Raw genomic sequence first — 14,323 nt, forward strand, 5'->3', positions numbered from 1 at the left:
ATGAAGCAAATCAATTGGTGAGAAGCATTTGCCTTTGGCTGAAACACAAAGGGGAATGGTACAGAGCAAGATGCCCACTTGGGGAGTCAGTGCAGACACTGTTGGTCAAATGGCAGCAGCACTGAGATTCTGAGGGTTCTGTTATGCTGTCCCTGTTACACACTCTGTGGCTGAGATAGAATCACCCTCAGAGCACACTCATTTTGTAATAAAGTGTGTGATATTTGAGGATGTGGGACTTGTTTGAATTGCAGACAGTCAGAATGTTGTGGTTATGATATGATTGAAGGCTGTGTGGCTGGTCTGGTCAGGAGAGTTGCCTGGCTGTCATCGGGCAGAATGGGATGCTGGGAACTTCCTCTGGGTTTATCTCTAATAAGCAATCAGCAACAACCACATGATAGCTTCGGCAGGGAAGTAACAATGAGCCTTTGTCGCAATAGATTTCAGCATTTCCCCCAGCAGCAGAGACCACTGAGCTGCTGTAAATAGCTGAGGCTGGTTCTCCTGCTTTCAGTGATTTTGCTGGTGCTGGGCCAGATCTCCTGGCCTTGTGGTGTTGGGTATTCATATCCAAAACTCTGATACTCAGAGCATTATTTAATCTCTCAGCAGTTAAGTGTATGTCATGCTGTCTGACTCTACCTGGTACTTGGATCTCCGGCCCACAACGTGCTTCTGTAGATTTCCTTTACTCAGGCACGTTTTGGTTTTCTCTCTCTCTCTCTCTCTCTCTCTCACACGCTTACTCACTCACTCACTTGGTGCTGCTTTTTGTTAATCACTATTATGTTTTCTTCACAGACGAGCAGCAGCAGAATGAGTGGTGAGGCAGGAGCTGGCAAGCCCTTGAAGGTGGGCTCACGTGTAGAAGTGATTGGGAAGGGACATCGTGGTACTGTCGCTTATGTGGGTGCCACAATGTTTGCCTCTGGCAAGTGGGTTGGAGTCATTCTGGATGACGCCAAGGGTAAAAATGATGGCACAGTGCAAGGCAAGCGATATTTCACTTGTGAGGAGAACCATGGCATCTTTGTTCGCCAGTCCCAGGTACTGTATTTCATGTTACCGTGTTTTTGAGGGGGCTGTTTGAAATTGCAGGGACAATTGGGTATATATATGCCTGCATTTAGAATGGGTGCATGTACTTGTAGTGGCTGTCTGTACACATGAATTCAGCAAGGGTTACTGCATTGGGGTGTGGTTTATGTAATGGTGGGGCTCTGTCGGTGTTTGTTTTTAATTATTCAAGGAATGTGGACACTGTTGGCTGTACTCGCATATATTGCTCCCCACCATTACCCTGGTGAAGGTGGTGGGGGAGTGCTTTGTGAAACCACTACAGTCCATGCACTGTGGGTTGACCCACAATGCCAATAGGGAGGGAATTCCAGGATTTTGACCCAGCCACAGTGAAGGAACGGTGATGTATTTCCAAATCAGGCTTGGAGGGGAACTTGCAGCTGATGGTATTCCCATGTATCTGCTGCCCTTTGTCCTCCTCAATGGAAGTGGCCATGGGGTTGGAAATTGTTAATTGAAGCTGATGCAATGACCCAAGGAGTTAGATCGTGAACTAAATTCTAGCTTGATAGATCAGTTTTTGTTTTGGCTTTAAAATGGTGGTCTCTCACTAACCCATAAGAATGCAATGTTAAGCTTCTGTTTAACAATGAGGAAGAGACTTACTCAGCAAAAGGAATGAGGCTAAAAAAGGACATTACCCAAAGCATGGCTTGTGTTGGAGAAAATCCATTTCTTTTACACCTTGATGGCTTTAATTTGACTTCAACAGCCAGTCTGGAAAATCTGATTGATTGATTGTTTCTTCCTGGAGCTATCACACAACGCAACTTAAATGTTCTCTGCTTCAGGTAACCACCTCCATGTTTGTAAATTGAATCACAACTGACTGAGGTGTGGAGAGGGGATGGATCAGTAACAATAGCACTGCCAAGCCCTGTGCCCCCCTCTGTCCTGCCCTGACCCCCCCATTGTCCAGACCTGTCCCTCCCGCCTAGTCTCTTTCCTCCCCCACCCTGTCTCTCCCCCCCCCCCCCCCCCCCCATAGTTCTTTGAAAGTGCCCTCACTGGTCGACAGGGTGGTTAGGAAGGTAGTTAGCATGCTTGCCTTCCTGATGGAGGGCTTATTGCCTGGAGGATGGCTAATGCCCAAAACGACGATTCTCCTGCTCCTCGGATGCTGCCTGACTGGCTGTGCTTTTCCAGCACTACACTCTTCAACTATGGGAGTTGGGCCGTCAAGCTGAGGTTGTACAGAATATTGGTGAAGCCATGTTTGGAATAGTGTGTACAGTTCTGGTCCCCCTGCTATCAAAAGCATGTTATTAACTTGGAGAGAGTTCCAAAAAGAAATCCTAGTTAGACTGTTTCTGTGCCACCTAACACTATGTTCAACACCTTCCCATGCGTGTGCAACACATTTGTTTATTGGATTTGGGATGAGTGGTTGAAGTTTGGAGATGAACTGAATGGAAATATTTGGTGTCAGCTGTGGCCTGATATCTCTGCTTCTGTTTCAGATTCAGGTTGTTGAGGATAGTGCTGACACCACTTCCCCTGAAACCCCACAGGAGCCCTCCTCTTCAAAGGTTCCTAAGCGAGGTAGGCGATTCTTTCTCAAGGTTACACACTGGAAATCTCTCTGTTCTGTTAATTATTAATGTTAAACTCAATGGAGAACTGAGTACGTTTGGGCTCATTCCTATCATCTCTAAGTACGGTTGTGGTGCCAAATGACTGGAGGGTGGCTCATGTTGTACCTTTGTTTAAGAAAGGCTGTAAGAAGAAGCCTGGGAGCTATAAACCTGAGGCTGACTTTGCTCATGTGTAAGTTGTTGGAAGTGATTCTGAAAGATCGGATTTATATGCATTTAGAATGCAAGGATTGATTAGGGATAGTCAGTGTGGGTTTCTGCAAGGGAAATTGAGTCTTTCAAACTTGATTGAGGTTTTTTTGTTTGAGGAAGCAATCAAGAAGATTGGTGAGAGCAGAGGGGTAACCATTGTTTACTTGGACTTCAGTCAAGCCTTCGACAAGGCTCCGCATGGTAAACTAATCACTAAAGTTAGATCACTTGGGACTCAGGGTGAGCTGCCAACTAAATGGCTTAATGGCAGGAGACAGGATGGTGATGGAGGGTTTTTTGGACTGGAGATTTATTACCAGCGGTGTTCCACAGGGATCAGTTCTGGGTCCTCTCTTTGACATTTATACAAATGCCTTAAATGAGAATGTAGAAAGCAGGGTTAGTAAGTTTGCGGATGACACTAAGAATGGTGGTGTAGTGGACAGTGAAGATGGTTATCGAAGATTACAAAGAGATCTTGATCAAATGGGTCAGTGATCCCAAGAGTGGCGAATGGAATTTAATTCAGATAAATGTGAGGTGTTGCATTTTAGTAAAGGGTCTTGGATAGTATTGTGGGACAGGGAGACCTCTGGGTTTAGGTACATAATTCTTTGAAGTTTGCATCATAGGTAGACAGGGTGCTGAAGAAGGCTTTTAGTACACTTGCCTTCATTGCTAAGACCTGACAAAGGGCTTTTGCCTGATACATCGGTTTTCCTGCTCCTCGGATGCTGTCTCACCTGCTGTGCTTTTCTAGAACCACTCTAATCTCGACTATGGATATGAGTTGGGATGTCATGTTGAGTTTGTACAGGACATTGGTGAGGCCTCTTCTGGAACACTGGGTCCAGTTCTGGTCTCCATGTGATAGGAAGGATCCTATTGAGCTGGAGAGGTTTCAGAAGAGGATTACCAATATGTTGCAGGGAATGGAAGGTTTGAGATATAAGAGTGCCAGACTTTTTTATTGGCCCATAGGAGTTGACAGGTGACATCGCGGAGGTTTTTTTTTTAGATTACATTACAGTATGGAAACAGGCCCTTCAGCCCAACAAGTCCACACCGCCCCACCGAAGCGCAACCCACCCATACCCCTACATTTACCCCTTACCTAACACTACGGGCAATTTAGCATGGCCAATTCACCTGACCCTGCACATCTTTGGACTGTGGGAGGAAACCGGAGCACCCGGAGGAAACCCACGCAGACACGGGGAGAACGTGCAAACTCCACACAGTCAGTCGCCTGAGGCGGGAATTAAACCCGGGTCTCTGGTGCTGTGAGGCAGCAGTGCTAACCACTGTGCCACCGTGCCACCCACATGGTTTATAAAACCATGAAAGGTATCAATAAGACGAATGGCAGATTTCTTTTCCTTGGCTGGTGATTTCAAGACCAGAGCTCATATTTTCAAGGTGAGAGGAGACAGGTATAAAAAAAAACTTGAAGTAGTGGATTCAGGTACAGTTATAATATAATATATAAAAGGCATTTAGATAAGTATATTAATAAGAAATGTTTGGAGGGATATGAACTAAGTGCAGGCAGGGAGACCTAGTTTGGTAACATGGTCGTCATGAAGGCAAATCAGGGCAGGACTTATACACTTAATGGTGAGGTCCTGGGGAGTGTTGCTGAACAAAGAGACCTTGGAGTGCAGGTTCATAGCTCCTTGAAAGTGGAGTCGCAGGTAGATAGGATAGTGAAGAGGGTGTATGGTATGCTTTCCTTTATTGGTCAGAATATTGAGTACAGGAGTTGGGAGGTCATGTTGCAGCTGTACAGGACATTGGTTAGGCCACTGTTGGAATATTGCGTGCGATTCTGGTCTCCCTCCTATCGGAAAGATCTTGTGAAACTTGAAAGGGTTCAGAAAACATTTAAAAGGAGTTGCCAGGGTTGGAGGATTTGAGCTACAGGGAGAGGCTGAACAGGCTGGGGCTGATTTCCCTGGAGCATTGGAGGCTGAGGGGTGACCTTTATAAAGATTTATCAAATCATGATGGGCATGGATAGGGTAAGTAATCCAGGTCTTTTTCTCAGAGTAATGGGGTCCAGAACTAGAGGGCATAGATTTAAGGTGAAAGGGGTAAGATTTAAACGGACATAATGGGCAACCTTTTCAAGTGGAGGGTGATGCCTGTATGGAATGAGTTGCCAGAGGAAATGATGGAGGCATTTAAAAGCCCATCTGGTTCACCAATATCCTCCAGTAAATCCTTACATGTGACTCCAGACCCACTGCAATGTGGGTCGAGCCAATCACTCAGTTGTCTCAATCACTACAAGGTCTGAACAAAGAAATGAAACTGGATGGAAAACCAGGCAGCTGTTTCGACACTGGAATAGATAATGGCAGAAATAGCCCTGTTGACTCTGCACACTTATGCTTTTTAACAGCTGGGGGCAAGTGCTAAAATCAGGAATGATGTCTCACAGATGAGTATTCTGTCGGGATCCATCACAGCTTGGTATGGCAAGTGGTATTGCCCAAGACCACAAGAAAGTGCAAAGCTGTGAAGGCAGTCCATTCCATGACAGAGTAGTGTTCTACTTTGTCTACACTTCTCACTGCCTCAGGAAAGTAGACAACATCAGCAATGAGCCCGGCCACTCTTCCATCCTCTGCGGTCACACAGAAGATACAAAAGTGTGAAAACAAACCAACAGATTCAAGAACAGCATCTTCCCCGATGTTATCAGACTTATGCATGGACCTCTCGTATATTAGAGATCTTTCTCTGTCACTGTAACACTGTATTCTGCATTTTGTTCTCTTACCCTGATGTAAGGTATGATTTGTCTGGTTGGGACGCAATACAACACTTTTCACTGTATCTTCGTATCTATGACAATAATAAATCAAATCCCATCAAAATCAAGCAACAGCCTGACATAGTCATAGAACCATAGAATCCTTACAGTATGAAACAGGCATTCCCTCTGAAGAGCATCCCAACCCATCTCTGTAACCCTGCATTTCCATGGTACATCCACCTAGCCTGCACATCCCTGGACACTGCAGGGCAATTTGGCATAATACCTGTGGAGCTTTGGACTGTGGGAGGAAACCGGAGCACCCGGAGGAAACCCACGCAACAACTGGGAGAATGTGCAAACTCCACACAGTCAGTCGCCTGAGGCGGGAATTGAACATTGGACCCTGGTGCTGTGAGGCAACAGTGCGAACCACTGAGTCACCTTGACACTATCCCAGACCCCACCATCACCATCCCTGGATATGTTCTGTCCCACCAGCAGGACACACCCAGCAGAGGGGGGCAGCACAGTAGGATCCAGTCGGGAGGGAGTTGCCCTGGGAATCCTCAACATTGACTCCGGACCCCATGAAGTCTTGTGTCTTAAGGTTAAACATGAACAAGGAAACCCCCTGCTGATTACCACGTACTGCCCTCCCTCGGCTGGTGAATCATTACCCCTCCATGTTGAACAACACTCAGAGGAAGCACTGAGGGTGACAAGGGCACAGAATGTACTCTGGGTGGGGGATTTCGAGAGGCTTGGCATCTTTGCCAGTCTACCAGCTGCAGGTGCAGCTATCTATGACAGTATCGGTAGAAGTTTTTCTTGTTACCTATTCATTTTGTGGGCTATGAGTGTCACTGGCTGGGCCAGCATTTATTGCCCATCCCTAATTGCCCCTTGAGAAAGTGGGAGTGAGCTGCCGCCTTGACCTGCTGCAGTTAATGTGCTGTGGGTTGACCCACAATGTCCCTGAAAAAGGGAATTCCAGGATTCTCACCCAGTGGCACTGAAGGAACGGCGATATATTTCCAAGTCGGGATGGTGAGTGGCTTGGAGGGGAACCTGAAGGGGGTGGTGTTCCCATGTATCTGCTGCCCTTGTCCTTCTAGATGGAAGTGTTTGTGGGTTTGGAAGGTGCTGTCTGAGGATCTTTTGGTGATTTTCTGCGGTGCACCTTGTAGATAACACACACTGCTGCTACTGAGTATCAGTGGTGGAGGGAGGGGATGTTTGTGGATGTGGTGCAAATCAAGTGGGATGCTTTGTCCTGGATGGTGTTGAGCTTCTTGAGTGTTGTTGGAGCTGTACTCATCCAGGGCAAGTGGGGAGTATTCCATCATCGTCCTGACTTGTGCCTTGTAGATGGAGGACAGGCTCTGGGGAGTCAGGAGGGGAGTTAGTCGCTGCAGTATTCCTAGTCTCTGAGCTGCTCTTGTAGCCTCTGTGTTGATGTTGTGAGTCTTGTTCAGTATCTGGTCAATGGTAACCCCCAGGATGTTGACAGTGGGGGATACTGTTGAATGTCAAGGGGCAGTGGTTAGATTGTCTCTTATTTGTGATGGTCATTCTCTGGCATTTGTCTGGCGTGAATGTTACTTGCCACTTGTCGGCCCAAGCCTGGGTATTGTCCAGATCTTGTTGCATTTGAGCACGGACTGCTTCAGTATCTGAGGAGTTGCGAATGGTGCTGAACATTGTGCAATCATCGGTGAACATCCCCATTTCTGACCTTGTGGTGGAGGGAAGGTCATTGATGAAGCAGCTGAAGGTGGTTAGGCCCGGGACACTATCCTGAGGGACTCTTGCAGAGATGTCCTGGAGCTGAGATGACTGACCTCCAACGACCACAACCACCTTCCTATGTGCCAGGTATGCCTTTAACCAGCGGAGTGTTTGCTCCCCATACCAATTGATTCCAGATTTGCCCTGGCTCCATACTCGGTTGAATGCAGCCTTGATGTCAAGGGCTGTCCCTCTCCCCTCTCCTCTGGAATTCAGCTCTTTTGTCCATGTTTGACCCAAGGCTGTAATGAGGTCAGGAGCTGAGTGACCCTGGGGGAACCCAAACTGGGTGTCGCTGAGCAGGTGCTGCTTGATAGCTCTGTTGGTGACACCTTCCATCATAGAGTAATAGAGATGTACAGCATGGAAACAGACCCTTTGGTCCAACCCGTCCATGCCGACCAGCTATCCCAACCCAATCTAGTCCCACCTGCCAGCACCCGGCCCATATCCCTCCAAACTCTTTCTATTCATATACCCATCCAAATGTCTCTTAAATGTTGCAATTGTACCAGCCTCCACCACTTCCTCTGGCAGCTCATTCCATACATGTACCACCCTCTGTGTGAAATGTTGCCCCTTAGGTCTCTTTTATATCTTTCCCCTTTCACCCTAAACCTATGCCCTCTAGTTCTGGACTCCCCGATCCCAGGGAAATGACTTTGTCTATTTATCCTATCCATGCCCCTCATAATTTTGTAAACCTCTATAAGGTCACCCCTCAGCCTCCGATGCTTCAGGGAAAACAGCCCCAGCCTGTTCAGCCTCTCCCTGTAGCTCAGATCCTCCAACCCTGGCAACATCCTTGTAAATCTTTTCTGAACCCTTTCAAGTTTCACAACATCTTTCCGATAGGAAGACCAGAATTGCACGCAATATTCCAGCAGTGGCCTAACCAATGTCCTGTACAGCCGCAACATGACCTCCCAACTCCTGTACTCATACTGATGATGGAGAGCAGACTGATGGAGTGGTAATTGGCCGGATTGGATTGTCCTGCTTTTAATATACAGACAACCATCACACTGTCCTTGTGGAGACAAAGTCCCACCTTCACATTGAGAATACCCTCCATTGTGTTGTGTGGCACTGTCACCCTGCTAAATGGGACAGACTTCAACAGATCTAACAACTCAGGACGGGTCATCCATGAGACACTGTGGGTCATCAACAGCAGCAGAACTGTACTCCAGCACAATCTGTAACCTCATGGCCCGACGTATCCCCCACTCAACCATTACCACCAAGCCAGGGGATCAACACTGGTTCAATGGAGAATGCGGGAGGGCATGCCAGGAGCAGCACCAGGCAGACCTGAAGATGAGGTGTCAGCCTGGTGAAGCTACCAAACACGAATACTTGCATGGCAAACAGCATGAGCAGCAAGTGATAGACAGAGCTAAGTGATCCAACAATCAGTGGATCCGATCTAAGCTCTGCAGTCCTGCTACATCCAGTCGGGAATGGTGGTGGATGTTTAAACAACTTATAACTAGAGGAGGCTCCACAAATATCCCCATCCTCAATGATGATGGAGCCCAGCCCAGATAAGGCTGATGCATTCACAACAATCTTCAGTCAGAAGTGCCAAGTGGATGATCCATCTCAGGCTCCTCCAGTGATCCCCAGCATCACAGACACCAGTCTCCAGCCAATTTAATTCACTCCACATGATATCAAGAAACAGCTGGGGACGCTGGTTACTGCAAAGGCTATGGGCCCTGATTACATTCTGGCAATAGTACTGAAGACATGTGCTCCAGAACTTGCTCCCCTGGCCAAGCTGTTTCAGTACAGTTACAACACTGGCATCTACCCAACAATGTGGGAAATTACCCAGGTACGTCCTGTTCATAAAGAAACAGGACAAATCCAACCTGATCAATTACCGCCCCATCAGCCTACTCTCCATCAGCCTACTCTCCATCATCAGTAAAGTGATGGAAGGGTCATCAACAGAGCTATCAAGCAACATCTGCTCAGCAATAACCTGCTCAGTGACGCCCAGTTTGGGTTCCCCCAGGGTCACTCAGCTCCTGACCTCATTACAGCCTTGGGTCAAACATGGACAAAAAGCTGGATTCCAGAGGGGAGGGGAGCGGAGGGGAGAGGGGCAGCACTGACATCAAGTTAACATGTGCCATCAAGGAGCCCGGGCAAAGCTGGAAGCCATGGGAATCACGGCTGGTTGGAGTCTCTGCCAGGGGAGTTCCACACGTGCCTGTGTTGGCACCACACCATTCATGATATACATGAACGAGCTGGACAAAGAAACTGAGGGCATTGTTGCAATGTTTGCAGTTGACACAAAGACAGTTGAAGGGGCTGATAATGTGGAGGAAGTGGGGAGATTAGAAAGGACTTGGACAGGTTAGGAGAATGGGCAAAGAAGTGACAGATGGAGTACACTGTGACAGAGTGTGAGGTTATACACTTTATTCGGGCATGGACTGCTTTCTAAATGGGGAAAGACCTCTGAAATCTGCAGCAAGAAGGCACTTGGGTTTACGATTCTCTTCAGGTTCACATATAGGTTCAGATGGCAGTTGGAAAGGCAAATGCAATATTAGCGTTCATTTCAAAAGGGCAAAAATATAAGAACAGAGATGGACTGCTGAGGCTGCAAAGGCTTGGTCAGACACATTTGGAATATTGTGAGCAGTTTTGTATGGAAGGAAGAACGTGTTGGTCTTGGAGAGGGTCCAGAGAAGGTTTACAAGAATGATCCTGTCATATGGGCTTGTCATATGAGGATTGGTTGAGAACTCTGGTCTGTAATTGATGGAGTTTCGGATGAGGCGAAGGGGGAGCAATCTGATTGAAGGTAACAGAATCCTGAGGGGCCTGGATAAAGTGGATGGTGTGGAAAAGGTGTTTCCATCCGAACAAGAGACTCAGACCCAAGGGCACAGCCTCTGGGTGAAGGGACGGAGAGGAATTTCTCCAGCCACAGGGTGGGGAATCTGTGGGACTCATTAATGCAGAGGACAGGTCATTGAGTGTATTTAAGGTGAAGTTAGAGAGGTTCCTGATGAGTAAGGGGACAAAGGGCTATGGGGGAGAAGCCATATTGACGTATTGAAAGACCAGCTGATGAGAGTTCAGGCCCAGCATGTCCCAGTAAGGAAGTGGGACAAGGATGGCAAGTTCAGGGACCCTTGGATAACGAGGGAGACTGTGAATTTAGTCAAAAGGGGAAAAGAAACACATGTAAGGTTTAGGAAGCTAAAATCAGAGAGGGCCCATGAGGAATATAAAGGGAGCAGGAAGGCACTCCAGCAGGGAATGAGGAGAGCAAGTAGGGGCCATGAAGTGACCTTGGTGAGGAGGGTTAAAGAGAATCCCAAGGCATTCGATAGCTTACTTAAATACAAGAGGATAACTAGGGAGAGGTTAGGGCCACTCAAGGATAAAGGAGGGAACCTGGGTTTGGAGCCAGAGGATGTGGGTGAGACCCTAACTGAGTACTTTACATCAGTGTTCACCCAGGTGAAGGACATGGGGGATGGTGAGACCCTAACTGAGCACTTTACACCAGTGTTCACCCAGATGAAGGACATGCGGGATGTGGGTGAGACCCTAACTGAGTACTTTACATCAGTGCTCACCCAGGAGAAGGACATGGGGGATGGTGAGACCCTAACTGAGTACTTTACATCAGTGTTCACCCAGGATTCTATAGATGGGTGGTTGACCTTTGTGATTGTCTGGGCCAAGTTCACCACTCTCTGTAACCGTCTCCAATCTTGAATGGTACAGTTGCCGTACCAGGTAGTGAGACATCCAGACAGAATGCTCTTGATGGCATACCTATAAAAGTTGGCGAGGATATTCACCGTCATCCCAAATTTCCTCAGCTGCCTGAGGAAGAAAAGACGTTGTTGGGCCTTTGTAACCAGTACGTCCACATGAAGAGTCCAAGAAAGCTTGTTGTGGATGACCACTCCCAGGAGCTTGACACTCTTCACTCGTTCCACGTCTGTGCTGTTAATGTGTAGGGGGGGGCATGAGTAACATCCCACCGAACGTCAATAATGAGTTCCTTGGTTTTGCCGGCATTGAGAGCGAGGTTGTTCTCAGTACACCATTTTTCCAGGTCTTCCACCTCCCATTTGTAGTCTGTTTTGTTGCCATCTGAGATTTGACTGACTATGGTGGTGTCATCAGCGAACTTGTAAATGGTTAAAGTCTGGTATTTGGCAACGCAGTCATGGGTATACAGTGAGTACAGTGAGGGGCTGAGTAACCCTGCGGGGGATGAAATATTGTCCCCAAACTTCACTGACTGTGGCCTGTGGGTCAGGAAACTGAGAATCCAGTTTAGATTAGATTAGATTGCTTACAGTGTGGAAACAGGCCCTTTGGCCTAACAAGTCCACACCGACCCTCCGAAGAGCAACCCACCCAGACCCATTCTCCTACATTTATCTCTTCACCTAACACTACAGGCAATTTAGAATGGCCAGTTCACCCTGACCTGCACATTTTTGGACTGTGGGAGGAAACCGGAGCCCCCGGAGGAAACCCACGCAGACACGGGGAGAACGTGCAAACTCTACACAGACAGTTGCCTGAGGCGGGAATTGAACCGGGTCTCTGGCTCTGTGAGGCAGCAGTGCTACCCACTGTGCCACCGTGCCGCCCACTTGCAGAAAGTGGGGCTTGGTCTGAGATCACTAAGTTTAGTAATCAGTCTTGAGGGGTTAATAGTGTTGAATGTTGAACTGTAGTCAGCATGATTAACGAGGTAGAGCAGTGGATGTCATTTACTTGGATTGACAAGATTCCTCATGGTCAGCTCATCCAGAAGATTAAAATGTATGAGATCCACAGTGATTTGGCTGCATGGATTCGGAATTGACCTGTCCAGAGAAGGCAGAGGGCAGTGGTGGAAGGGGGATTTTCGGGCTGGAGGTCAGTGACTAGTGGTATTCCGCAGGGATCCGTGCTGGGACCTCTGTTGTTTGTGATATATATAAATGACTTGGATGGAAATGTAGATGGGTTGGTTAGTAAGATTGCAGATGATACAAAGATTGGTGGAGATGTGGATAGTGTAGAAGTTTGTCAAAGGATGCAGTGGGATATCGATCAGTTGCAATATGGGCAGAGAAATGGCAGACAGAGTTTAATCAGGGTAAGTGTGAGGTACTGCACTTTGGGAGATCAAACATTAAGGAAAAGTTTCCAGTCAATGGCAGGACCCTGAACAGCATTGCTGTACAGAGGAATCCTAGGGTTCAAGTACATAACTCCCTGAAAGTGGCCACGCGGGTAGGTAGGATGGTAAAGAAGGTGTATGGCATGCTTGCTTTTATTGGTTGGGAAATTGATACAAGAGTCAGGATGTCATGTTACAGCTTTATTAGATTTTGGTTCAGCCACACTTGAGTATTGTGTTCAGTCTGGTAGTCACATTCCAGGAAGGATGTGGAGGTGTTGGAGAAGGTGCAGAAGAGGTTTCCCAGGTTGCTGCCTGGATTAGAAGGTATGAGTTGTAAGGAGAGGCTGGAAAAAACTGGGGTTGTTTTCCCTGGAGCGGCAGAGGCTGAGGGGAGACTTGATAGACGTCTATAAAATTGAGATGCATAGTTGGGTTGATGTCAGGGTCTTTTTCCAGAGTTGGAATGTCTAATACTAGGGGGCATATACTTAAGGTGAGAGGGGGAAAGTTTAAAGGAGATGAGAGGGACCAGATCTTTACACAGAGAATATTAGGTGCCTGGAATGCATTGCTAGGGGTGGTGGTGGAGGTAGGTACGATAGGGGCATTTAAGGGACTTTTAGACAAACACATGAGTATGCAAGGAATGGAGGGATATGCACAAAGGCTGAAGGGATTAGTTTAATTTGGCGTCATGGTTGGCACAACATTCTGGGCCGAAGGGCCTGATCCTGTGCTGTACAGTTCTGTGTTTTATACAATGACAGAAACATCCCAGTACCATTCCCTTTCCCTCTTGTTTGGAGCCAGTGTTGGATCCAGTTTGCCATCTTGCCTTGGATCCCATGGGCTTATAACACTTTGAACCAGCCTTCCATGTGGGACTTGTTAAAGACTTTACTGAAGTCCATGTAAACCACTTCACTGCACTGCCCTCACCAATATATTCCGTCATTTTTTCTAATGACTCCATTTAATTAATCAAACAGGATCACCCCCGACTATCTCTGATCAGTCCCTGCCTTTCCAATCAATGATTAATCCTGTCTTTGAAAATTGTTCAATAATTTCCCTCTCATTGCTGTCAGTCTTTGTGCTCTGTAATTCCCTGGCCTATCCTCGCTGACCTTCTTGAACAAAGGAGTCACATTACCTCTCCTCCAGTCATCTAGCACTTCACTTGTGGCCAGCATGGTATTAAATATCAGCAGCCTGGGACACATCTCATCAGGCTTTGTCGATTAATGCACCTTTATGGCTGCTAAAATATTTAATACTTCCTCCTTATTGATCACAACATGCTGTAGAACCTCACCATCTCATCTGGCTACAATGTCCTTCCCCTTTGTGAATATGGATGAGGAATATTCATCCTGGGGGAAGAAGGCAATCAGGAGGTGGGGGTAGAGCCTAAAGAGAGAACAGTTGGACAGCCAAAGGAGTGGATAACAATCTGGCTGACAGGGTGAATAGCTGTTAGTAGGGACTGTTAGTGACTGTCAATGAGAAGTGTGTAAGAGCAGACTGTGTGATAACAAGGCCTGGGGTGTGGGGTAGGGGGCTAGGATATAGGAGAGTTCAAGCCCTGAGTTATTAAACTCGATATTGAGTACAGAAGGCTGCAGGATCCGCAAGAGAAAATGAGGTGCTGTTCTTAAAACATATGTTGAGCTTTGTTGAAGTACTGCAGCAAACCTGAGGCAGATATTGGCCACCAAACGGTGGTGTTATACAGTC

The 14,323-nt window shown here is 47.2% G+C and overlaps 1 protein-coding gene across 5 annotated transcripts in view; it reads left to right on the forward strand.

Moving 5' to 3' along the window:
- Window positions 1–577: 577 nt before the first annotated feature.
- LOC122553861 (dynactin subunit 1-like) overlaps window positions 578–14,323 on the forward strand; it is a 203,046-nt gene continuing 189,300 nt past the window's right edge. For 2 of the 5 annotated variants that reach the window (XM_087992308.1, XM_087992316.1), the window contains exons 1-3: window positions 578–699; window positions 805–1,050; window positions 2,544–2,625. In XM_087992308.1, coding sequence (XP_087848434.1) covers window positions 820–1,050; window positions 2,544–2,625 — 313 coding nt within the window. In that variant the 5' untranslated portion in view covers window positions 578–699; window positions 805–819. The remainder of the gene's footprint in view (window positions 700–804; window positions 1,051–2,543; window positions 2,626–14,323) is intronic. The other 3 variants (XM_087992310.1, XM_087992322.1, XM_087992328.1) reach the window with 2 other exon arrangements.

This window comes from Chiloscyllium plagiosum, unplaced genomic scaffold, assembly GCF_037043375.1.
Source record: "Chiloscyllium plagiosum isolate Xiang-an unplaced genomic scaffold, Cpla_swu_hap1 HiC_scaffold_1, whole genome shotgun sequence".
Taxonomy (NCBI): Eukaryota; Metazoa; Chordata; class Chondrichthyes; order Orectolobiformes; family Hemiscylliidae; genus Chiloscyllium; species Chiloscyllium plagiosum.